The sequence below is a fragment of the Eptesicus fuscus genome, chromosome 7 (genome assembly GCF_027574615.1).
Source record: "Eptesicus fuscus isolate TK198812 chromosome 7, DD_ASM_mEF_20220401, whole genome shotgun sequence".
Classification (NCBI taxonomy): Eukaryota; Metazoa; Chordata; class Mammalia; order Chiroptera; family Vespertilionidae; genus Eptesicus; species Eptesicus fuscus.
The window spans coordinates 97,276,314-97,302,594 of NC_072479.1; the positions used below are offsets into that span (position 1 = coordinate 97,276,314).

Here is a 26,281-nt window from a genome sequence, read left to right on the forward strand (position 1 = left end):
AGGTGCCACCACACGTCCGCCCATCTTCAGAGGAGGAACCTTTGTTTGCTGAGCTTTTGTGGTTCAAGCAGAATAAGGAGTGGACTTCAACTACTGACCTTTGAACTACAGACATTCTGTCTGTTTCCCCTCGCCCTGCCAGTTGTCTTAAATAATTCAGCACCTATATATTGATACTGTCCTATTGTTCCTAAATTATGCCATTGCCAGTCTTGTCTCTTTAGTGTGTTCATAAACTACTTAAATGCACCTTCTGCTTCTTTTGCATCTTCAAAATGCCTAGCAATTGTTGGGAATATAGCAGGTATTCAATAAGTGCTTCTTACTTATTGACAACTACTCATTATTCAGGTCCCATGCCTTCATTCCTCGTTTCCTCCTACCATAGAGAATTTATCATATGGCTTTGTGTGTATCAGTTGCCTCCTTTGCTTAAACTGTGAGCCCACCGAGAACAGGAGTGTATGTATCCTGTCTATCACTGTGTCCAAAGCCCCTAACACAGCACAGTGCCTGCCTTGTTCATTGTATCTTCATATCCTCAGCGATTGGCACTTCATAGGTGTATCTGTTAGTTATCACCATCATAATGCCGAGTAACAAACAACCCCCACTATCTCAAAGACATACCAAGTTAGCATTGGTGTTTGTGGGGCAGCTCTGAGCTTCAGGTGGGCACTGGATTTGCTCTGTGTCTCTCTCACCCTCCTTAGACCAGCAGGCTAGGCAGGGCGTGTTTCTCTCATGATGATGGCAGAGGCACAAGAGAGCAAGTTCAGCTGCACAGGTGCTCTGCAGGCCTTGAGTTCCATCGTGTCCATGAACATACCTTTGGCCAGAGTGAGTCGTCAAGCCCAAAGGCAAGGAGCGAGGAAGCACACTCTGCCTTTGGAGGCTGGGACCGGGAAATACTTCTGACTAAAGTCCCAGAGTACGTGCTGAGGTTCTCGCTAAGTGTCCATGGAATGGGGAGGAAGGGAAGAGAATACTTAGATTCCAGGGATTTCCGTGGGACTCTTTCCCTCCTGACATTGAGCTCTCCAGAGAAAGCGAGAGCCTTGTCTGACAGATAACCACCCCCCCCCCCCAGGGGAGTTACATTTGTTGGGCAAATAAAGCAGGTCCTCAGAAGTGACTGCAGCAGAGGCTGTCCCCCCAGGACACCCAGGGACAGCAGCTGCCTCTCGGGTGGAGAAGGAGGCATCTCTGAGCAGACAGAATGCTGCTCTGTTTTGTGTCCTGTGGAAACGTGCATACAGACCAATGCCCGCATGTTTGTTAAGATTAGCAGGCCAGGGCCTTGAGGAAAGCTTTTCCTAGTAAAATAGCTAGATATCCTTTCTGAAGGGAGTCTTGGCTGTCACGTTGGGTTTGTGGTCCCACCTCTGGTGTGGTTCAAGGCTGCGCACAGTTAGACGCCCCTCCTTTTGTCAGCCAAAAAGTAACAATCTGTTCTCCTTTCATTCCCTCTTCCCCGGCCTGCAGGAGTGCTGTGCCTGCCGGACAGCCTGAATCTGCACAGGGACCCGCAGCGGTCCAACAAGCCGGGAGAAATGCCCATGTTCAGCCAGTCGGAGCTGAGGACCATCGAGCAGTCCTTGCTGGCCACCCGCGTGGGCAGCATCGCGGAACTGAGTAAGTGGATGCACGTTCTCTCGCCCTCTTCGTTCCTAAGGTGCCCCCGCCGCAGGGCAGTGCTTGGTAGCCAGCCAGATGGCACCTTCCAGGGAACACCTGCCGTGTGCACAAAACAGTGCCACAATGACCGCGGGGCAGGCGAGAACTCTACAGTCGGGCAGACCTGGTCAGTGCCCTGGCCCTGCCGCTGATGTGAGTCAAGTGCCTAACCTATTCTGAGCCCCAGTTTCCCACAACAGAGAGAATAATAGTCCCTCCCTTAGAGTGTAGCTGGGGTGATTCGATGAGCTATGCCCATCAAGGAGTTTGCCCCGTGCCTGGCACACAGCGAGGCTCTATGAATAGTGTCTGTTCACTCGATTGTCACTACGGGATTCCTTTAAAGCATGTATCAGATCTCATCTCTCCTCTAGTCAGAATCCTCCACTGGTTCCCACCTGATCCAGAGGAAAACCCAAAGTTCTCAGAATTGCTTCCAGGCCCCCCACCCATGTCACTCAGACATCTTCCACTCTCCCCTCTGGCCCACTGAACTGCAGCCACCTGGCCCCACGCTGTTCCTTAAACACAGCAGGCATACCGCAGGACCTTTGCACTTCCTGGTCCCTCTTCCCGGACCACTCTTCCTCCAGACATCCACATGGCTTACTCCCTCATGACCTTCAAGTCTCACCGCAGTGTGACCTTCTCAAGGAGGCTTTCCCTGACCATCCTATTTAAAATTAGGACACACACACACACACACGCACACACCCCAAACTGGCCTGCTGGCTCATATGTTGGAGCATCAGCCCATACACCATGGGTCAGTGTGTCCAATTCCCCGGTCAGAGCACATACCTGGGTTGCAGGTTCAGTTCCCGGTAGGGGTGAGTACGGGAGGCAGCTGATCGATATTTCTCTCTCTCTTCCCTCTCCCTTCCTCTCTCTCTCTCTCTCTAAAATCAATGGGCATGTCCTGGGGTAAGGATAAAATTATGACCCCCTGAGGACCTTTATCCCCCTTCACTGCCTTACCCTTCTCTCCAGCAGTTACCCTAGTTTTTGTCTTCTCTCCAGTATTCTCTAGTTTTTGTCTTTGTTGTTGTTTTTTTTTAATAACAGCTTCACTGAGATATAATTGAACTACAAATTGCCTATTCAGAGTACGCAATTCAATGATTTCTAGTATGTTTTCTGAGCTGTGCAACCATAACCACACTCGGTTTTGGAACATTTTTATTACCCCCAAAACCTGGAACCATTAGCAGTCACTTCCCTTCCCTTAGTCTCACCCTATATTACTCTTCTATTTTTTTAATTGTCTACCTCTCCCTACTACTATATAGTCTCATGGAGAGTAAAGGTTTTGTTTTGTTCATTGATGTAACCCCAGCACCAAGAATACTGCCTGGCACATAGTAGGTCCTCGGGAAATACTAAGAGCAGGAAAGAAGAGGAAGAAGGAGAAGGAGAAGGAGAAGGAAATGGAGAAGAAGGAGGGGAGGGGAAGAGGAAGGGGAAGGGGAAGAGGAGGAGGAAGAGGAGGAGGAGGAAGAAGAGGAGGAGGAGGAGGAGATAGAGGAGGAGGAGGAGGAGAAGGAGGAAGAAGAATGAGAGAGAGAGAGAGAGAGAGAGAGAGAGAGAGAGAGAGAGAGAGAGAGAGAGGTGGCGAGAAGGGAGGGATTGTCAAGAAGGTGGGGATGCCACAGTTTGAGCAATGGCATGTCATGCTTGCACCCCCCTAATTTAGGGCTATACTCTCTGAACGCCGCCAACCAGAGTGAAGTAAAACCGTACTTACTTGGGATCCCGTTGATTGTCAGTGACTTCGCTGTGTGTTAGTTTCTGGTGGGACTAGAGCTTTGAGCTCAGAAACACGTGGCTTATGCTGAAGTATGAATGGATGTGAGCGTCTGGAAAATCCCGGAACGGTTAAAAGCTTCAGGATCCAGAAAGCAACACGCGCCTCCTCCCATGGGAATTCCCTGCACCAGGACAGGCACGGGGAACCTCTGTGGAGCGAAGCAGCCTCTGGTTCAAGCCGCGGAGGGTCCTTGCGGTCACTAAATCTGCTTTCCTGGCACCTGAACTTGGAAACTGCATTTCCATTCTCACCAAACCCCCAAAGTCACGAGATGCCTGCCTTCACAGGGGCTCCCCGTTACCCATCATTCACTTAATTTTTCTTAAACGTTTGGGCGCCTGGACCCCTTTAGCGATCTGGTGGGGCCCAAGGACCCTGCCTCAGAATATTTTTAAGTGCCTAAAATGAAGTGCCTACGTTTACAAAAGAAACCAATTACACTAACATTTTCATCTAAATTGTGGTGTAGTGATTCGGTGCTTTTTCAGTAGCACATTAGCAAGTTCTAGCAGCAGCTCCATTGATGACCCCATTAGTTGGAGGTGGTGATGTGTGCGAAGATATTTTGAGACATCTGCAACCATTGGAACGGGATGAGGGAATGTCTGCTTTTCACAGCTCCCCGGGGATTCAGATATAGAGGGTCCGAGCAGCTCCCTCGGGGAGACATCACTCTCAGAAGAAATGCTAAGATGCACCCAGGCCAGGACCCTGGAAATGCAGAGCCTGGCCACAGTGTGGTCATGTCTGCGTGGGCATATGTGGGCACCACTCCTCTGGCCCACACACTTTGATCTCTGTGGTCTCAAAGGTTTGTCCTGGCATATCATTAGGACTCCTCAGGAGGCAGCCAATCAATGATTCTCTCTCATCATTAGTGTGTCTATCTCTCTCTCCCTCTCCCTTCTTCTCTGAAAGTAATAAAATATTGTCTTAAAAAGAAGAAGAAGGCCCTGGACGGTATGGCTCAGTGGATAGAGTGTCGGCCTGAGGACTCAAGGGTCCCAAGTTCGATTCAGGTCAAGGGCATGTACCTTGGTTGGGGGCACATACCTAGTGGGAAGTGTGCAGGAGGCGGCTGATTGATGTTTCTCTCTCATCAATGTTTCTAACTCTCTATCCCTCTCCCTTCCTCTCTGTAAAAAATCAATAAAATATATTTAAAAAAAGAAAAAGAAGAAGAAGAAAGGATTTGCTAAAATAGCCTCACTTCACCTAAGCAGGCAGTCTGCAGGAGCAGCTTGCGGCATAAATTGTTTTTAAGGACAATTTGCTCTGCAAATTAAATGCTGTCATTGCGGTTGAATGTTGACTTTCGCATATGAATTGTTGGCACACAAATGGGTGCTGCTAATTGCCATGGGTTTTGTACATTCATTAAGCGGGGCCCCATAGAACATATGCGAGGAAGCGCGTTGGTAAGCCACGTGGGCGGCAGGAGATAATGAAATTGCCTTCTTTTCCGACCTGCCTGTAATTTAGACGGGCTTGCACTGTGGTCTGAATCAATACAGCCTTGCTCTCTCGGTGTACAAAGACCTGTTCTTCACATTCAGAGGTTACTCTGCCAGAGTGGATTCTAGAAACCACTGTTTTTCCAGCAAAGACGAGGTGGAGAGAATTTGTTCCCAGCCATCGCGGCTCTTCTTGAATCCGGCTGTCGTCCAGGCTGGAGGGCAGAGCCCCTGACCCTGGCCTTCTTAATAGCCAATAATCATATCAGCAGCAGCTGATGTTGTTGAACTAGGAAACTATGAAAAATCTATATGGATTATCTCCTATATCAGCTGTTACTGTCCACATTGACATGGGAGTGGAGGTGAGAAGAGGATAAACAACTTGTCTTAGATCAACCTCACCTGTGAGCTGAAGGGCTGGAGGTTGGACCCTCTATGGCTTGGGGTGAAAACACACCCACTATTTCTAGAGCCCCTACTGTGTGTCAAGTGCTTTAAATACATTAAAGGTATTAATGTTACCATTTCACAGATAAGAAAACTGAGACCTGGAAGGATAAATGCTTGCCCCAAGGCAGAGTCATAATTCAAACCCAGGTGTTTTGTTTTGTTTTTTTCTTTTTCTACTCTGCTGTGCTGTGTCCAATTCAGTTTTGTCTTCTCAGCACCTGACACATTGCCCATAGCTTGGGGAATATCCGTTGCATGTCAAACGAATAAATGAATGACCCACAGTGAACTTGTCTGTAAAAAAAATAAATAACTGAAGCTGAAGAAAATGTTACAGGTGAGGGGAATTCTTCATGAAATGCCAGTAAAATGGTAAATACTCGATTGAACTGAATTTTGAACTCAGAGAATTTTGAACCTCTGTATGTCTAAAATATTTGAATGAGAAGCTAAATCAAGGTACCACAAAGGTCCCCAAGCATTCACAGGCTGGTGATTCTTTAACCAGAAGCCCTAGGAAATTTGCTAGGCGGTGTACTGAACCTCACAGGTGACGTAGAGTCTGGCGGGCCGTCCAGGTCTCTTTCCCTGAACCAGCTAGAATGTCTGGGGGTATTGGGTCCGCCCAGTCTCCCCACTGAAGCCAGAGGGAAAGCAGAGGCCCTGGGTTTTCTCACTCTAGAACCAACTCGACTCTGCATTTGGTCCTGCCCCATCCCATATCCGTGTCCTCTGAGATCTTGCCTCGACACTCCTGGGGGATATCCCAGTTTTGCCCCCAAGCTCCCAATTAACCGCCCATTGGACAGTCATTAATTATAGTAATTGCTTCCTGTTGTATAAAGGGAAAAACTGAGGACTTCATTAAAAAAATGCCTCCTCCTATAATCTTTTCACACTTAACCGTGAACTTGTTGCCCCCACTCAATGAGGCAATCACCACGGGGCCATTAATTTACAACTGTGTGCAAAACGGGTTTCTGAGTTGTCTATCCAATGGGCCACCAGGGAAAAAAAAGGGGGGGAGGAGGGAGAACAAAACAAAACAGCCCTAATTGCTTGGACAAAGGGGTCTCTGTCCTTGTTTGGAATGCAGATGGGCTCTTCCTAGAGAGTCTAGCTGCCTCCAGTCCCAGGGTTGTGGGAGGTTTGAAAACGTGCTGTAGTGAGGGGTAGCGGACCGTGGGTGAAATGAAGAGCGGGGGAGGACATGAAGGTACTGCCTAAGCTCGGGCTGAGACAGAGGCGCCGGCTGCTGGCACGTGAGGCCCTTTGTCCCAGGGCAGTGGTCGGCAAACTCATTGGTCAACAGAGCCAAATATCAACAGTACAACGATTGAAATTTCTTTTGAGAGCCAAATTTTGTAAACTTAAACTTCTTCTAACTCCACTTCTTCAAAATAGACTCGCCCAGGCCGTGGTATTTTGTGGAAGAGCCACACTCAAGGGGCCAAAGAGCCGCATGTGGCTCGCGAGCCGCGGTTTGCCGACCACGGTCCCAGGGCACTTACGTCGGGCGAGCAGGAGGGTGGCTTAGTCGGAGATGCGCTGATAGCCTGAGTCTGGCAGGTTAGAGCAGCGTTTCCCACACAGCAGCACGCCAGACGGTTGTAGGTGATACAGAAAACACTTTAAATTTTTAATTTGCATGAATTTTTTATGAGTACTAGAAAAAGAGTGGTTTTCCATTTATGGCACTGATAGGAGGTTTCCTTTTCAAATGAATTTGTTTGTGGGGAAAGAATGGGCCAATTTAAAGAAAATATTAAGTAAATAAATTGAACCTGCAGCACACAGATTACAAGGGAAGTCATGATGGTGATTCCCACATGGTGACACATGGATGTTCAAGTCGGTTCCTAGAGCCAAACTCCCGCTGCCCAAACTCAGGGCAGCTCATTCCAAGTGATTTATGGTTTGGGGGTCATGAAGCTGGCAGGTGAGGCAGCAGAGAGCACATACATAAACCAGTGTTTAAAGTGGAGCTAGTGATTGCAGAATCCCTGTGCCAATTTCATCTCCCATGGCCAGCCCTGCTCAGAGACATTCTTGGGGCCTCTGATCCAAGGACTAGGCTGGTAACGATGGTGATGATGGTGGTGATGGTGGTGATGATGATGATGATGGAAATGATGAAATGATGATGGTGGTGATGATGATGATGTTGATGAAAATGATGATGATGATGATGATGATGATGATGATGAAAATGATGATCAAATGATGGTGGTGATGATGATGTTGATGGAAATGATGATGAAATGATGGTGGTGATGAGGGTAGTCTGAGTCCAGAGAGCACCTTCCTAGCCACTATACTACACTGCTCCTTCAGGAACAGAACAAGGAATAAGTCATGGTCTCTGCCCTGGAGGCTCAGTAGATGTGTGGACAGTTAACTGGGAAACATGACAAAATTAAACAGGTAATGTTTTAGCTGTATTAGCAGGTGTTGCAGGTACACAGAGGAAGGGGAGGTTGATTCTGACTGGGGGCATTCTGGAGGGCTCCATGTAAGAAGAGGCATTTGATCACAGCCTTGAAGGCCTTCAGTAGTTGGGAGAATGAAAGGATGGGCACTCTAAGGTGTGAAACAATAAGAACAAAAGCAGGGAACCTGGAAGTGCAGGGCGAGCTGAAAGATGCTCGAGGAGATGGTTAGCCCACCCAAAGCAAAAGGCTTCCCAGTGTCTTGGAGGATAGAGGGGCGGTGCCGGGGCCCTAAATACGGACTCTTTTCTTCTCTCCACTCCCTTTTGATTTTTCTTGTTTTGAGCTTTTTCTATGGGAGCTCTCAGGAAAAACAGATGGAAAGGTGAGTGTACTCCAAGTTGCCCTGAGATGGAAGGTACAAGAAGAAAAAAAAAACTACTTCAGGAAGCTTGTTATTCAAATACCAAGTAGCCCACTCCATAATTCAAAACTCATAAACTACGGAAATGTTGGATATAAAGGAATATTACCCACAATCCCACTAGGCAGACAAATCCGTGGTCAGCATTTTGATTTTTTTTTATTACTCAGTACATACTTTTTAATCACATAATCCTAATCACACTGTATGCAAGTTTTGAATTTCACTTTTTTCCCACTCGCCATTTTAACATAAGGATTTTTTGTGACATTGCACCTCTATGTAAACATTTTTAATGACTGCATAAGCTTATGATTGTATCATGTGGATGTACCAGAGTTTATTTAACCACACTCTTATTTTTAAACATTTGTTTCTTTGTCAACTTTTGGACCCTGTAAATAAGGTTTGGGTGAAAATCCTTGTGCATGAAGATTTTGCTGCATTTTGGACTCCCACATTGGGACAGAGTCCCAGAAATGGAATTACTGAATATCAAGGGTAAATGGCATCTGTTAACACCTTGGCTACAAAATGCCAGATATCCTTAAGGCGGACTTGGAGCTGGAGCAGGAGGCATTGGGGTGTCTCAGAAAAAGAGGGTGAAGACCTCAGGCATGAGAGTCACGCATATCCAGGTTGAAATCTGTCTCTGCTTCTAACTACCCTTGACACCTTGAGTCTCCGTTTCCTTTGTCAATGAAACAGGATTTCTCAGGGATCTTCAGGCACATCTTTTCTGCAAGTCTTTGCTGCCTGAGGGATCTGAACTCTCACTTCTGTCTACAGGCGACCTGGTGTCCCGAGCAATGCATCACCTGCAGCCCCTCCATGCCAAGCACCACGGCAACGGCACCCCCCTGCACCACAAGCAGGGGGCGCTCTACTGGGAGCCGGAGGCCCTGTACACCCTTTGCTATTTCATGCACTGCCCGCAAATGGAGTGGGAAAACCCCAACGTGGAGCCTTCCAAAGTCAACCTGCAGGTGGAAAGGTAAGACTTGCCTTCGCTTCGCCAAAGAGAGGAGGAGCTCCCCTCTGGCCATCACCGCCTAGTGGGGGGAGGGTGGGCACTGCCTCCTTCCCTGGAGGCGCAGGGGTCGGGGAGGGGAGGGATGCTGGGATGCTGGGATCAGGATTGCCCAGCTCCCAGAAATTCACTGGAGAAGTCCAGATGGGAACCATGCGCCTGAGGAGGTACCCGAGACCCTGGTAGAATCTTGGAAATGGGATTTCATAGAGCGGGTCCAGTTCCAGGTAAAAAAAAATTACCTAGGTCAGGTCAGAAGAGCAGGTTTGCCAATTCGGAGGGGTTGGGAGGAGGTCTGGGTAGTGCATGGTAGCTTCCTTGTGAAGGCAGCTTTGGGGGATGCCAGCTCCTTGAGTCTCATCTGCATTTCATTCTGGCTGCCCAAGACCCTCTGAGGGGTAGGGGAGTTAGACCATAAATACCTGCTCATCCAGAATGCGCCACGCAGGTGGCTGGGAGACGGGTTTGCTGGGGGAAGCAGAATCCTCACGGGAAAGAAAAGCAGGAGAGGACGAAGGTCCTGGACGACGAAGCTCCCTCTGACCCCGCTTCTGCTGCTCCTTGGCTCCATCCTTCTGCCTCCCTGGGCCTCAGTTTCCCCAGCTGTAAACCAGTGGCTGGGCTAAGTGGTTCCCAGGTGCCCTTCTTTCTGGAAAACCCCAGGGTTTTCTGAGGATAGTCCCACCCTGTCAGGGGCAGGGGGTCCGAAACCGCCCTGCAGGCATCCCCTCTCCCTCTGGGAACATGTCCACAGCGTGCATCTCCCAGAGCCTCACCAATCAGGCCCCTCCTCCACACCGGCCTCTTTCCTCCAGCTCCGGTGGTAGGGACCCCTGTCGGTCAGAACAGTGGTTAAGAGAGCAGGCTCTGTGGCCCAGCCACCGAGTTCAAATCCAGGCTCTTCCAATGAAAAGCCAGGGGGCCTGCCCTGGCCAGCATGGCTCAGTTGGTTGGGCGTCATCCGTGTACCACGAGGTTGCCGGTTCGATTCCCAGTCAGGGCACATGCCTGGGTTGCAGGCTCGATCCCCAGGAGGGGATGTGCGGGAGGCAGTCGATCCATGTTGCTCTCTCTCCTTCTCCTTTTCTCTCTCTCTAAAAATCAATAAAAAAATATATTTTTTAAAATCCAGGGGGCTTTGGGAAAGGGCCTTCACCTCTTTGTGCCTCAGCTTATTCATCTGCACTATAGGACTCCTAAGAGTAACCCCTTCGTGGGGCCGCTGGAAGATTAGATGAATTGAATAGTGCTCAGCACACAGTAGGTGCTCAATAAATGTTCACTTTTTATCGTTGTAGGTATTACCTGCCTGTAGCTAAACAATTCCCATTTGGCCTCAGTGCAGTTTTCCTTTCTCTGTTCAGTGTTTCCAAGTTGGTTTGAAATTCTCGCTGGACGCTCCATGCCTGCCAGAATGCATTGGGGCTTAACAGTGGGCTCCGTCACAAAACCACGTCTCTTGGCGTTCAGTTTTGGGAAGAAGATGGAGCGTGAGCTAGACAGAAGTTGACTTAAAAAAAAAAAAATCCCATGTTAGCTTTAAGATTTCATTCCAGTCTGGAGTTAGCTTAATCAGGGGATTACTCACGTCTCCCACTACCCAGGCCAAATCAGTGGGTACCCTGTGCCTTCTTCATGTGCCAAACATGCCCCAAATGAGAGGTGGCAAAATGTCCCTGGTCCCCGGGCAGAAATAACCTCAGTCAGACACACCAAGACGCCGCTCTCTGTGAGTGTGAATCCTGAGAGTGGAGAGAATGGAAACCATGGGCCTGCGAGGAGCCTATGTCTGCAGCCCCCAGCCCCCACCCACTGCTTCTACAAAGCACGTTTTCTCTGACTCAACCCCTCACGTCTTCAGCTCCCACCTCTAAGCAGATGACCCCCCTCAGCATCCCCAGCCAGACATCGCCTCCTCTGACCTCCATTCTAGGAAGACCTCTAAGGTTTCCACTTTCTGGGACAAGTTTTAATGAGGATGAGCCGCGAGGGAGGACAGGAAAGAGAACATGGCCCAGGATCTGTTGGAGTATCTTGGTCTTTCCTTTTTTTTTTTTTGGTTGAATTTTCAGGCAACAACACAAAACACAACATGGAGCATGTCATTTTTGAGTTCTGTTCACTTTGGTCCTCTGGAAAGAGTATGGATTTAGGAGTCAGGGGGGCCTCTGAGTTTGGGTCCCAGCTCTGAAATCTTGAACAGGTCATTGCATCCCTCTGATCCTCTTCCTTGGCTTTAACATGAGAACAAGACCAGCCTCGTGGGACTGGCGTCAGCAAGGAATTAGATTCATGGCTAAGACATCCAGTGCCATGCATACAAGGGGACCTCCCTTTGTCCCCGTCTCCCAAAAAGTAGCTGATATTATGCTTGTGTTGTTCTAAAATATTGTTATCATGTCCCTACCGCAGCCTGTGTGTGATTCCTTCTAGACAAAAGCTATTTCCTACTTTCCCTGATGGGATAGGCGTTGGTGTTTAGCATCTGAAAACATACGTTTCCTTCAGACAGGAGAGGGCCTCTCACTGTTTCAGTCAAGGGTTTACACCGATTGCATCCTAAACCCTCCATCAACAAGGCATTTCCAGCGGGAGGTAGGACTCGAATCAGGAGTTGCTTTCCTCTCTCCCAAAGCAAAGAGACTTCCTTGACTCTTTACTTCTATTCTGGCAGAGGCGGGAAGGGCCACGGTGCTCATGAGGTTTTCCACGAGTCTAGAAGTTCTTCCGGGAACGGGGCTGAGGATTAGTATGCTTGTGCTCATGCCCAGCAGAAAGCCTGAGACGTATCGGTTGACTGAAATACGGGTTGTGTTGTGCCTGAAACCATTTCTCCTTGTCTGAAGAGCCTGTCTTGGCCGGAGCACTTGGAACGAGGCCCAGTGCACCGTTTCACTGCTTCATGCGGGCACAGCTTTAGGGCTGCTGCGTTTGTTTTGGATAGCTTCGTTTTTCACTGTGGGATTTTGAAGAAACCCAGTGCCAGTCTGAAGTTTCTGTCGTTTAAATGTTTCCAGAACTTTGGCTTCTGTTTTTTGAACTTCTGCAATCTTTCAGGTACCTCGGATATTTTTATGAAAAAGAAAACCCAAATAAATCTTGTGAGATTATGATTAGGCAATGTTTGTTTTCCAAATAAGAATGGATAAATGTAAACACCTTCATTCTGAAGGTAGGGGCCACGGGAGGCTGCTGTTTTTAAATGGAACCATCGTAAATCTATGATAAGATTTTCTTTCCCTCTATCATTACTGGAAATACCAGTGATTCCTAGATGCACTTTGGTTATGGGTGATTTCAGTCGTTTGTTGCCACAAAATGAAAAATAGTAGAATAAATAGAAGTATTCTATTGCCTGAGGTAGCTGGTAATGCCTGAGAGAGACGGTGATCAGCAGCTTCACCTAGAACAGTGGTCAGCAAACGCATTAGTCAACAGAGCCAAATATCAACAGTACAACGATTGAAATTTCTTTTGAGAGCCAAATTTTTTAAACTTAAACTTCTTCTAACGCCACTTCTTCAAATTAGACTCGCCCAGGCCGTGGTATTTTGTGGAAGAGCCACACTCAAGGGGCCAAAGAGCTGCATGTGGCTCGCGAGCCGCAGTTTACCGACCACGGGCCTAGAACACTAGACAATTAGGCAGTTCCACTCTCCCCCAGTCTCACTAAAAACAAACCAGAATGTGTACCTGGGCAATGGCAGCTCTGAGTCCTTTTACAAGAAGAGCTGTACGATGTGGCAGACTGTCTACTAGGGGAATCGCAACCACAAACACAAGTATACCATCACCAACCAATTATTTGAGGAAAACTAGAGGGAGAAGCAACATAGTCTTAATAAATGGAAGCCCTGACACTTGAAGAAATAGGTTTAACAAAGCAAACACAACTGACACTAGAAGTTACTGGTACCCAAATACATCTTCCAAGACATTCACCCTACTGAATGATCACCTCGGATATATCTGTTCTTAATGCTTTTTCATCTGTGGCCTTTGTGACAAGTGATTTTCAAATTTTAACATGCTCCAATGGACATATCCAGGGTTACATGAAATTTCCAGCATTCTAGGTATAACTCTTCCCCCTTCTTTCCCATTAAGGGATGTCTCCAACTCCAAGTGAATGGAAGCATCCTTGATGCAAGCAACACTACTAATAGGAATGCTTAGTTGTGAAAGTTGAACCTACTATGACTGCTTAAAGCAGAAAAATAAAACTTCTGGGGGGGGGGGGTCCAGTGTAGGCAGAGGTTACCAAATCCTTTTTCCTTCTTCATGAGAATTTGACCTGGGTTAATTCGCTAACTCTGTTTCTCTGGAAACCTGCTAAAATTTTCGTATTAACCGTGTTATTAAGCAACATTGCTTGTGGTCAGATTGACCCTAGATGGATAAATTAGATCTGGTTTGGTAGTACTATAAATACTTCATAAAAAATCCAGAGCTTGGGGCTGCTTGGAATTCATTGACTCTTATAACTGGCAATGTTTGTGCAGGAGCCTTGGCAGCTGTTTTTATGGAGTTGTTACAAGAGATATTGGGGTTCATAAACTAGGGAAGTTTTCACATCCCCCCAAGTAGATCTCATCTCCTTGCACCTGAGTGTCACCTGGACAGAAGATAGCTCTGGAATGCCTGGGGGAATTGCTATTAGGACTTCCACTCAAAGGGACATCTGATGGTGCCCCATGGTAGTCCCATGAGTCTAAATGTTTAGTAGAGCTTAAGGCTTCTGGTAGACATTGAAGCAGAGAACCAGGCTTTGAGGCTACACAAGCTGGAACAATGCCCAAGTTGCACCCCATCCAGAAGAAACCTCCCATTCTCCAGGGCTGGGCACAGACACTTGACCTCACACCACTGAGGCTGGGCGTTGTACACTCCCAACAGGACCTCTGTCCCCATTACCCTTGAATGCTGAATGTGTCTGCTACCACCCTGTCAGCTCCATGTTCCACCCATGTCACACCACTTGGCGTCCCAGTCCGTGGAGCCCAGGTCACATGCCTGCACCATAGCTGCAAGGGAGTCTGGGAAGGTGAATTTCTACCTTGTTGAACAATGGATTCATCATCTGGGAATATTCCAAACACAGTAAGATCATCAGTGATTCTGGGCAGCCAAAAAAGTTGACAAAGTTCCACTATACGCTTCTACTTTACGTTTTAAAATAAATAACTCACAAGTGAATCATTTGCACAATTTAGTACTTTTGAGCATTATTGGCCACACATCTCATGGGATACTCAATAGCTGTTCCTGGCATCCTAAGCAGGGATGCAGAAACCTATTCCCAGGGGAAGAATTCTACTTCCTTATCTTCCTAAGGGCAGTGATCACACCTGGCACAAAAGTTCCCCAAATACCCTGCCCAGTGCTAGAAGGTCCTGGGGAAATTCAGTCAGTTGATGAATGAGACATGATAGAGGAGAGGACCATATATTAGGCCTGTTTTATGCAGAACTGTATGTGAGCTTCTGTGGACTGGACTGGCATCTCAACCACCATATAAATGGTTCTAAGGGGAAAATAATTATGTTGCATTCTAACATAATTAGAATTATGTTTTAAAACATGATTCATTTGTAACTTGAGCATTGCTGCAATTTATTTCATCTGGCGAGGGTGAAAACAAACTCTAATCCCAATAGTTTCAAACTGTAAGTTACAGCCCATTAATGGGCCATTAAATCAATGCAGTGCAGAGCCTGGCAAACTACACCCCACAGGCCAAATCTGGCTCACTGCCTGTTTTTATAAAGTTTTATTGGAACACAGCCACACTCATTTGTTTACACATTGTTTATGGTTGCTTTTGTACTTTTGATTTAGCTGTGACAGAGATCAAATGGCCCACGAGGCTGAAAATACTCTTTGGCCTTTTCCAGAAAAATTTGCTGAGCCCTGATGTTCCGAGTTGTAACCTGCATTTTTTAAAAATGAGGTAGAATTTAATTAAAAAATAAAATTAGAATATTTTACATGAGGTAAAGTAACTATGTTTTATGAAACTTTTTTCCAGTTATATTTACTGGCATTAATTAACTTTCCCAAAATCATGTAGCTAAAGTTGCAGAACTAGTATTTGAACTCTTGGAGTCAGACCCTGGTCTGTGCTTGTATTCATTAGTTTGTTTTGCTATCGATGGGCTGTAGTTTTAAAGAAATAAAAATGTTTGACTCATCCCTAATCCCTAAAATTTTTTAAATAATCTTCCTGACTGTTTATAGGATATAAGACTAATATACATATTAAATAAAATGTGGTAAGTACAAAGCAATAATAAAGAAGGAATTTTGGATCACCCATAGTCTCTGCATTCAGGAATAAGCGCTGAGACCATGTGGGGGGCATTTCCTTCCAATCTTAGTTTTCTGTTGATACATCCTTTTTTTTTTTTTTTTTTTTGGTTGTTTCATAAAATAAACATACATAGTTGATCTCTATTATTGAATAATCTTCAAAAGCAAGATTTTTCAATGGCCTGTTCGATTATTGGACATGGGACTTAATGTCAAGAGAGACCTGGGCACAGGCGTGCTGAATGTGCTTTCTGTTGAGGATGATAAAACCGAGGCCTAGTTGGATGAGGGAAAATGTCTGGAGTCATAAGCACATTTGCAGTGGAATTTCAAGGCAGTACCTCAGTGCCTTTGCACATGTTTTGCCCTCTTCCTGGAATACCGTCTCCCTTCTGCTCCATCATCTGACTACCTCTATCATTTCATCCTTCAAGACTCGTTTTAGGTATCACCTCCTCCAAGAACCTTTTCTACTACCTCAGGATGCACTGAGTGTCCATCCAAGGCCTAGCTCAGTGCATAGCACATAGTAAGTGCTCAATAAATGCTTGTGGAACTGAACAGAGCTGGGTCTGAAACCTATGAGTTCTGGCCCATGGCCCAGAGAGCCATATTGCTGATGTCAACTCAGGCAGCCCTCAGCCTAGTACTGGCTTTACTGTTCCCTTGACCCAGGACCCAGGCCTCAGCTATAAACAAGAAATAATAAACCTACTTCATGGAGTAATTTCAATGACTAGTGAAACTAACTTCTGTAAAAGCCATACACAATCACGGAAACATAGCGGTTGATCCATTAATGGCAAGAATTATGATTTACTCCTTTAATCTAGGTTGACCTCTTCTTAGATATTATAAGAGATTTTGATTGGCACTTAGTATGTGGCAGGCCCTGCTCTATACCCTTTATATGTAGTAACTAATTCAACCTTCACAATTCCCCTTGAGGTAGGAGCTAGCCTTACCTCTCCCCATTTTACAGATGAGGAAACTGAGATGCAGCGAGGTCATGCAACTTCACATATGGGCAGGTCTGTGAGTATCAAAAATATCAAGTGAATGCTGGTGGGTATAGGGAAGGGAGCTCTACCCTAAGGCAATAGCATATATACCATGGGGGGCAGGAAGGTGAGAGAAAAGAAAGTGAGATCTTGTTCGGAAAAGGTGTTGGATACAGCAACGAACTAAACTGGAAGGGAAGTTGAGAGACTGGCCAACGCGTCAAGACTTTCTCCTATAAGCAGTGAAGAGCCAGGAGGGATTCAAAAAGGGAAATGAGACCAGAACTGGTCTGACACCTCATAAGCTCTCCTTAACAGCAGCATTATGATTCCAGAAGGAAAGTAATCGACATTTGATGAGCACCTACTATGTGCCATGTACTATGCAGGCACTTTACTTAACAGAATTTAATTGAATCCTTACATCAACTTCGTGAAGTAGAAGTGTCTTCATCGACAGATGAGACAGTTAATTCTAATTGCTGCTCAGTAGGAAAAGGCTATTTGGAAGCTTTTCAGGTAACATTAAAGACCTTCACAGCATGTTAATTATATCTCTGGATTTTTTTTTTTTTCTGGAGCCAGAATGCCTGAGTTAATATCTTGGTTCTAACTCTTATTAACTGTGTAACTTTGAACAAGTTACTTAACCATTCTAAGTCTCAGTTTTCTTATCAGTAAAAAGGGAGATACCATAGATTCTATTTCAGAGGGCTGTTATGAAGCGCTTCGATATCTGTGTGTGTGTGTGTGTGTATGTGTATATATTTATATCTCACTTAAAACCCAGCACACATTAGGCTCTTTATGGATATTGGCCATTATTATTCTCACTGTCGTGGTGCTTATAACCTGGATGAGCACGACAGCAGGGCTTCTCAAACATCGATGTGCACTTGAACCCCCTGGGAGCTCATTAAAATGCAGATCCTGTTCATTAGGTCTGGGGTGGGGCCTGAGATGCTTCGTTTCTAACTAGCTCCCAGGCGAAGTGATGCCGCTGGGCCATAAGCCACCCTGTGAATAACAAGATATCACATTTTTTGTGTGTTTGTCATTTATGTCCCCAACCTACGCCAATCCCCATTTTTAAGTTACATAAGGGCAAAAAATAAGCTTTTATGGTGACTTTTGCTCTCTGGTAGAGCTTGGCACATCACAGGTGCCTAGTAAACATGTCCCAGGCTTTGGGGGCTGGAATGAGCCTTGCCGGGCCTCTCCTCCCCTAACCTCATGAGATGCCAGATAGATCCCTCTGCCATTTCCACGATGGATGGATTCCAGAGGTCTGATGTGGCCGGTCTGCAGGACGCTCAGGCTCTGGAGCAGCAGCCAAGGGAAGATGCTGAGCATCGAATATAATGCTCATCTTTAGCCTAGCGAGGAGGCCAACAGATCTGAAGTAGCTCAGGGATAGCAAATTAGCGACAAGCGTGCAAGGGAAGGATGCGGCAGGAGTGACAGGTGTCCTCCCCGAGGAGAGGCAGCAGGGCAAATCCTGAGCCTCAGGCTGTTAACAACTCCACCTCCAGGGCTCCTCAAGCAGCTTAGCCTCGGTTACCCAGGAGTGTTTCCTAGCCAAGGAGAAGCGATTGCTCCCGACTGCAGGTGACAAGCCACGGGGCTCATGTTTAACATCAGCTCCCTCTGCTAACGTGGGGTTAGTCTGATCAAATGCATGTACTACTGAGGGCTTTTATTGAGGGCTTTTCTGAATGGTTAACTGGCTGCCACAGCAGTCTGGTCTGACCTAACCAGCTTCTTTTTATTTTATGGGAAAAGGACAGACATTCTTACCTTTATGACACAAAGACTAAGGAACCATCGCTGTACTGTCCAGTACAGTAGTCACTAGTCATGGGAGGCTGTTTGAATTTAAATTAATTAAAATTAAATAAAACGAAAGCTTTGATTCCCCAGTACCACAAGCCTCTTTTCAAATGCCCAGTGGCTACATGTGGCTAGTGGTTTCTGTGTTAGACAGCCCAGATATAAGCTATTTCCAGCATCACAGGAACTTCTACTGGACAGCATTGAACTAGACTCAATGCAGGCCCCCCTTTTAGGTAAAAGAGCCCCTGATAATCAGCACTCCCCCAAGCATTCAGGTAAGGAGTGAGTGCAGGGACCAGGGACCAGCTCACCTGCTGAATCATATTCCATGTTCCCATGTTTTGATCATCTTAGAACTGAGGTTTTTAAAGCAACCACCATCCTCACCATCACCACCAAGTTTTATCAAGTATTTACGACGGACTAGGCTCCCTTCTTCCTTTTTTTAAATATATTTTTATTGATTTCAGAGAGGAAGGGAGAGGGAGAGAGATAGAAGCATCAGTGATGAGAGGGAATCATTGATTGGCTGCCTCCTGCACACCCCCTCCTGGGAATCGAGCCCGCAACCTGAGCATGTGCACTTGACCGGAATCGAACCTGGGACCCTTCAGTCTACAGGCTGATGCTCTATCCACTGAGCCAAACCAGCTAGGGCTAGGCTCTCTTCTAAGTGCATTAGCCATTGAGTCCTCACAAGAATCTTACGCGTAGAGTAGCACCTTCATATACTAGGGCTACAAGAACTTAGCCTTCTTGCTTTAATATACTTCCCAACTTCACAGTCACCCTTGGAGATACTGTCATTCTGCCCCTTTCACAGATGAGGAGAGTGAGACTTAGAGAAGTTCAAGGACATGTCCAAGGTCACCCAGCGAAGCTAGTAAGTGGCTGGGCTGGAGGTTGAGCCCAAGCACTGTGATTCCAGAGTCCGTGTCCTCTGTGTCCCATGTGGCCCGGGTCTGGCATCGTTTGCTTCCACGTCTGTCTCTGCCGCCAGACTTTGAGCTCCTCCCAGGCGGGGCCTGGGCTTTGATCGTCCCTTGCTCGCTCCGGCAGCCAGCCGGGGCCTGGCACAGAGTCGGTGGGGGGTGGAAAGAACAGTGTCCGCGCCTGGCAGCAGGAGAATGGAGCAGGAAGTGCAGCAGGGCCCAGTGAGAAGGCTCCTGCAAGAGCCCCACAGACAGAATACAGGCGCATGGCCTGACCGAATGCCATCCTCAGTGCCCCCAGTGAGAGGTGCCACCAGCGGGCCTCCGTCGGTTGCTGAGTGGTCCTGAGGAAAGCTGTGAGAGCCTCTGGGATTTCCAGGTCTTTCTTATTTGCCTGGACCTGGCAGCCCTTTGCAGCCCTGTGTCTGGGACCTCGAGCTCTGTACCCAAGTGTCCTGAACAGGCAGAAAATATTTTTTTAAAGAACATGAGCAGCCCAGCCAGTGTGGCTCAGTGGTTGAATGTCAACCTATGAACCAGAAGGTCACAGTTCGACTCCCAGTCAGGGCACATGCCCAGGTTGCAGGCTCGATGCCCAGTGTAGGATGTGCAAAAGGCACCCATCAATGATTCCCTCACATCATTGATGTTTCTCTCTCTCTCTCTCTCTCTCTCTCCTCTCTCTCTCCCTTCCTCTCTGAAATCAATATATATATATATATATATATATATATATATATATTAGAGGCCTGATGCACAAAATTCGTGCAAAAGTAGGCCTTCCTTTCCCCGGCTGCCAGCACTGGCTTCCCTCTGGCATCCAGGACCCAAGCTTCCCTCCAGCACCCAGGACCCAGGCTTCCCTCGCAGAGGGAGGCCCTGCCCACCCCCCCCCCCCCCTCACCCAACCCCACCCCCACTCCACCCCTGCAGCCCGCAGGTCAGGTGCAGCTGCAGCAGCTTACCTCGGCCCTCGCAGCCCCGGCTTTGTCTGGAAGGTCGTCCAGAAGGGCGTCCGGTCTAATTAGCATATTACACTTTTATTATTATAGATGAAGAACATGAGCAAAACTTCACCCTTAAAACTGCCCAGTGCAAACATGGCAGGGGCCAGCGGGAGCCCAAGTGCCTGGGAACAGAAAGGCCAGAGGGGGAGACTCTCCCAGCTGAGCCCGCCCCCAAACCTCTGCCCCACGCCACGTTCCCGCTCCTTGTCATCCCTTCAGAAGTAGTGTATTGGCAGCTGCCAGCGCACGGCGGGTGTCACGTGTTGTGGAAAACAGCCCAGGCGGTGCAGCTGGTCATTTGCCCGGCAGACAGGGTGTCTGGGTTGGTTTTACGTTCCTCGAAGTCTGACTCCCCGGAGCAGCCCGTGGGCCTGGTGTTTGTGTTGATTTCACCCCCCTCTCCCCCTCCCTCCAGTGTGTTCTCCTCACGGGCTGCTCACGAGACACACAGGGTGCTGGGAATTCAAAGGTTCGTATTCTCCTATTTCTACTGAAAGTTGTGTATGCTCATTTTTCAAATTTTAGGAAGTCCAAAGAAAACATAAGAAAGAAATTTTAAATTATCTACAGTTCAGCTACCCAGAGGTAGCCAGAATGATTATTTGACATATTTTCTTGCCTTTCTTTAAAAAAAAAAAAAATACAAATAATGAGGCTTTTTTAAATAGTTGTACTGGGCATATGTGTAATTTTATATCTTTAATTTCACTTAGTATGAGCTTTTTTTTTTCTACAAAACATTCGTAAGCATCGTTTTTTAATGACTGCCAAAGATTCCGTCTTGTGGACGCACCATCATTTGCCTAACGGTTCCCGGTTCCCTGGTCGTTTGGGTTGTTTCCAGTTTGTGAAATGCAGCTTTAAAGCTGTCCACAGTCGCATGACTAAAACACCAGCGTAGAGGGAACGGCTATAAAAGGAGTAGTCTGCCCGGAGGGGAGCAGCCGAGGGGTCATTTCACGTGGCCTCCGCTGGCCTGTGCGCCGGAGAAACTGCAGAAGGAGGGCCCCGCGAGGCTGGCTGGCCCACCCCAGCCCCGGCTGTTGCCTCTCCCAGAAAGAAATGTTTTGTGGGAAACGCAAGGAGGGTGGCACCCTTCTGGCCAGGGAGGCCTCCAGCCACGGTCATTACCAACATCTCTTATCGCAAGCCCTGCATGGTGCCCAGGGCTCGTCCGCACATCCGCTCCCTGGGTTCTGGAAGTGGGAAGACCAGCCAGGGTTGCTTTTCCCGACGACATAAGAGACTGACTCTAGGAAAGGCTTGAGGTTTTCCCAAAGCCTGGGCGGCCAGAGGGAAACCAGAGGGTGGTTCTGGGGACCCCTGGAAAGCCCCCACCCCCTTCCTGGGTTCCTGGATTGCTTCCAGAATGGAGAGGAGACACTGCGCAGCATCAGAAAGCTGGTCTTGAGTGCGTACCCTGTACCAAGTTCATTGCATACGCACTTGGCCACATGTATAGGTTAGGAAGTCTCCACAGTTCCAGAAACCATTTGTTTGTTGGTTTGGTGGTCGTGTTTGTTTATCATTCTGGCGTGTACATTGTTGCTCTGTGTTTATGTTTTCCCCGGATATACACTGAGTGGCCAGATTATTATGATCTCTGAACGCATAATAATCTGGCCACTCAGCATATATATATATATTAGAGGCCCGGTGCATGAATTCATGCATGGATGGGGTCTAGCCAGCCTGGCCAGGGGGAGGGGACATGGGCGGTTGGCCGGCCTACCTGCTGGTCGAACTCCTGGTTGAGGGGACAATTTGCATATTAGCCTTTTATTATATAGGATATACACTGAGTGGCCAGATTATTATGCGTTCAGAGATCATAATAATCTGGCCACTCAGTGTACATCGCCCGTGAATGCTTCCTCGGTTCTTTCAAATCAGTGTGTGAGCCTGTGTAGATCAGCCGGTCAGGTTCGGGCTCGCCCAGGAATGTAGGTAGAATGTGCTGGTGGAAGGAGGTGGATATTTTTCCCAAGCTGCTGTTCTCACCGAACAGTTCAATGCCAAGGCTGGAGCGAGCCCTTTGCAGTCTTGGTCACAAGACTCTCCATTAGCTCCTTACACAGAATCCCTCTCCTCCCACGGCACTCCACAGGCGCGGCTGCAGAATGTGGAAAGAACATTTTTTTAAAGTATGTTTTTATTTATTTCAGAAACAGGAAGGGAGAGGGAGGGAGAGAGAGAAAGAAACATAGATGAGAGAGAAATATCGATCGGCTGCCTCCTGCATGCCCCCTACTGAGGATAGAGGCTGCAATCTGGGCATATGCCCTGACCAGAATTGAACCAGCAACCTCCTGGTGCATGGGCCAACGCTCAACCAACTAAGCCACACCAGCTGGGCTGGAGAGAACATTTTTGTGAAGAAAAAAGGAAACCAGTAAATAGGCAAAACCAAGGACCACCTTGCTAAAAATACTGACACGGACAGCAGGTTCCACTTCCTCCAAACTCCTCCCCTGGAGGCCTGTCCCTCCTCAGGCCCCAGAGCACTTTGTAAGCACATCTCACAAGGCCCATGTCAGGCCAGCCTTGCATTACGGTTATCTGCCTTTCCTTCTGATGGCCCCTGTGTGCTCCAACCCACCAATCAAAAGTGATGATCAAACACATATGCAAGGATAAATAAGGACAGTCAAACAGACTTACTGCAATAGACGCTGCCCTGGGAAATTGGGGGAGTGTGGCCACACTGAAATTCTCTCGCTAGATAGAACGCCAGATCCAAGTTCTAAATCCCTGTGCCCTCCACAAAACTCAGCACAGACCCTTGCTCCAAGGAGATAATCAGTGAACAGCGGACAAGCTAAGTGATCGTCCTATTCTATCAATGGAGCTCTCTGTTCATGCGTTTATTATCTCTCAAGTTCATCTGCCAGAGGGTCTCCCATTCACATATCCCTCAGCTACTCCACAGAGAATTCCCTGGACTGGCTCTGCTTCTCCTCATCTGATTTTCTCTGCCAGGGTTCTTCTGAGCCCTCTCTCTCCCCCTTCAGGCCCAGGACAGTGTTCCCCAACACATTCCCACGTCCCTCAACGTCAGCTAATTTTTTTTAACATTTTTTTTATTACTTTATTGATTAAGGTATCACATATTTGTCCTCATCCCCCCCCTCATTCCCATCCCCAACCCCTCCCCACGCATGCCCTCACCCCACTGTTGTCCGTGACCACTGGTTAGGCTCATATGCATGCACACAAGTCCTTTGGTTGATCTCTCTCCCTTATCCCCACCCTCCCCTACCTTCCCTCTGAGGTCCGACAGTCTGATCGATGCTGTTCTTGTTCATCAGTCTATGTTGTTCATCATTTCCCCTAGATGAGTGAGCTCATGTGATACTAGAAATACACTTATAAGAACCGAAAATGAGACAAGCAATAATGGTTATGCTGAGAGGCAAATGAATCAGTCTGTAGTGAGTTTCTTTCTGGGCAATGTCAGCTAATTTTGACTCATTCTCTCCTAAGACTTGGTGCATTCCTTTACCATAAAGCTTGTCAAGTAGCTTCTTATGTTTTTCACATTAGACCATGAGTTCATGGAGGATTGGGACTACTGAAATATCACTAATTGTAGAAGCTGGTATGTAACAGATACTCATTTCTTCCATTCAACAAATATTTATAGAGCATCTACCATATGCCAGGCAAAATACCTGTCTTCATGAACTTACATCTTAGTGGAAACAGACAAGGACAAATGCGTGCATAATAAAGTACCAGGCAAAGATAAGTGACATAAAGAGAAATAAAACTGGGCAACTCAAACCAGGTGAGGTACTATTTCAGCGAAGGTGGCCAGGGAAGCTTTCTCTAAAGAGAAAGTATTTAAGCAGAGACCTAGAGGAAATGAGGCAGGAAGCCGTGTGGATATCCGAGGAAAGACCTTGCTAGGCAGAGAGAAGAGTAAGTGCAAAGGCCCTGGGGCAGGAGCGTTCTTGGCCAGGCAAGGAACAGCAAGGAGGCCAGTGAGGCTGGAACAGAATGAGTGAAGGAAATGAAGGGAATGAATAGATGAAGGAAATGAAGTTCAAGGTGGGCAGGGTCAGATCCTGCAGAGTTTTGGGGCATGTGGATGAGTTTGGTTCCTAGTCCAGGTGTGATGAGAAGCTTCGCAGATGTTAGTTAAATTGAATAATTTGAATTGAACTGAACTGGATTGGGCTTCACTGAGCTGAACAGAACCAGGTCTCATCTTAGTACAGACTGCATACAATTTTTGAACCTTGTCCCAAAAGCCCCCGGCACAGTGACACTTTGCCAGCCCTTCCCATTTGTACCAGTTTCGTCTGGTGGCGAATAGGTACAGGGAACACCTAAATTCTAGAGAAATGTGGCCTTACTGGCTGCCCATCATTTCTGACTTTCCCAGAGTCTGAAGTCTTTGGAGGGTCACTGGGATTTATTCTGGGCCTTGGCCGAGGTCCCGGACCTGACTTTTAATGTAGTTTTTACTCAAGCCTGGTTCTCAGTGAATCTTAATTATGTGGAATTCCTACCCTTCATACAATTGAAATAACCACATTTAGCTATTTTTATCAATTTACTTGAGTCTTTATAAAATCATTGCAGTGAACTGTCACCCAGAATAAAGCGGGAAACCCACTGGAATTGAAGCGAGGCAAATTCACAAGATTCAGCCACACAGTCATTGATTCACTTAACAAATGTTCGTGCACGCAAAGAATCTTTTTGTCAGAAACTTGGAAACTGTTTTATTTTATTTTATTTTTAAGATATAACTGACATACAGCATTATATTAGTTTCAGGCATACGGCATAATGATTCGGTTACTTCTGTATGTTGCAAAATGATCACCACATAAGTCTAGTTGACATCCATCCCTTCACATAGTTACAAGAATGTTTTTTTCTTGTGCTGAAAACCTTTACGTCTACTCTCTTAGCTGCTTTCGAATAGACGGCACAGTCTTGTTAACTACAGCCACCGTGCTGTACGCCACCCCCCATTCGCTCCAAGAATGTGGACTGAGGACCTGTGAAGTGCCGGGCACTGTACCACGTGCTGGGGACACACAGGGCGCAGGAGAGGTCTCTGCCCTCATGAAGCTGGCAGTCCAGTGGAGGAGACAGAAAATCCAGGACACTGCTGTACAATGTCCTCTTGAGGAGTGGCAGGTACTACGGTGTGTAAGATTAGGTGTGCAAGATTAGGCAATACAAAGATGAATCATTCGTGCCCCCACAGTGTTGTTGGGTTGGTGGTAAAGACATAAATTATGACACTATGTAAAGGGTATTGTGGAATTCTATACAAGATGCTATGGGGGCCCTGGACCATAGGTGGTTAGAGCACCGGCCCATGGACCGAAGGGTCACGGCTTCGATTCCCGGTCAAGGGCACGTACTTTGATTGCAGGTTTGCTCCTCAGCCCTGGTCGTGGATCGTGTGGAGGCAACCAGTTGATGTGTCTCTCTCACATTGATGTTTTTCTCTCTCTCTCTCCCTCTCTCTCTCCTCCCTCCCTTCAGCCTCCCTCCCACTCTCTCTCTGAAGAACAATGGAAAAAATATCCTCGGGTGAGGATTAAAAATAAACAAACAAAATGCTATGGGGTGGAGGGGAACACATACTAACTCTATTGGGGGTATGGGCAGAGGGGGGTGGGGCTCTTGGGAAATAATTCCCAGAGGAGGTGAGATTTGATCAGCATTAAAAAATAAGTGGAACTTAACTGGATGGAGAGGGGAGAAAGGGAGTGGGAGCCGCAGCAGGGCAAAGGCGGGCGGTGTGAGCACACACCTGTGTTCCAGGAGCGGCTGGACATTCCGTGTGGCTGGAGCACGCTGGTGCCCACAGGCATGGCCTGGGAGCCTGAGACAATGAAGTTGTGGGCGGGGCCAGTTAACACATGGCCAGGCCAGGGGCTTTGTATCAGAGGACCAGAC

General features: G+C 47.3%; 1 protein-coding gene across 1 annotated transcript in view; it reads left to right on the plus strand.

Moving 5' to 3' along the window:
* ABTB3 (ankyrin repeat and BTB domain containing 3) overlaps nucleotides 1-26,281 on the plus strand; it is a 258,580-nt gene that overhangs the window by 149,104 nt on the left and 83,195 nt on the right. Inside the window, 2 exon segments of the mRNA XM_008144713.3 lie at nucleotides 1,486-1,635; nucleotides 9,034-9,238. Coding sequence (XP_008142935.2) covers nucleotides 1,486-1,635; nucleotides 9,034-9,238 — 355 coding nt within the window.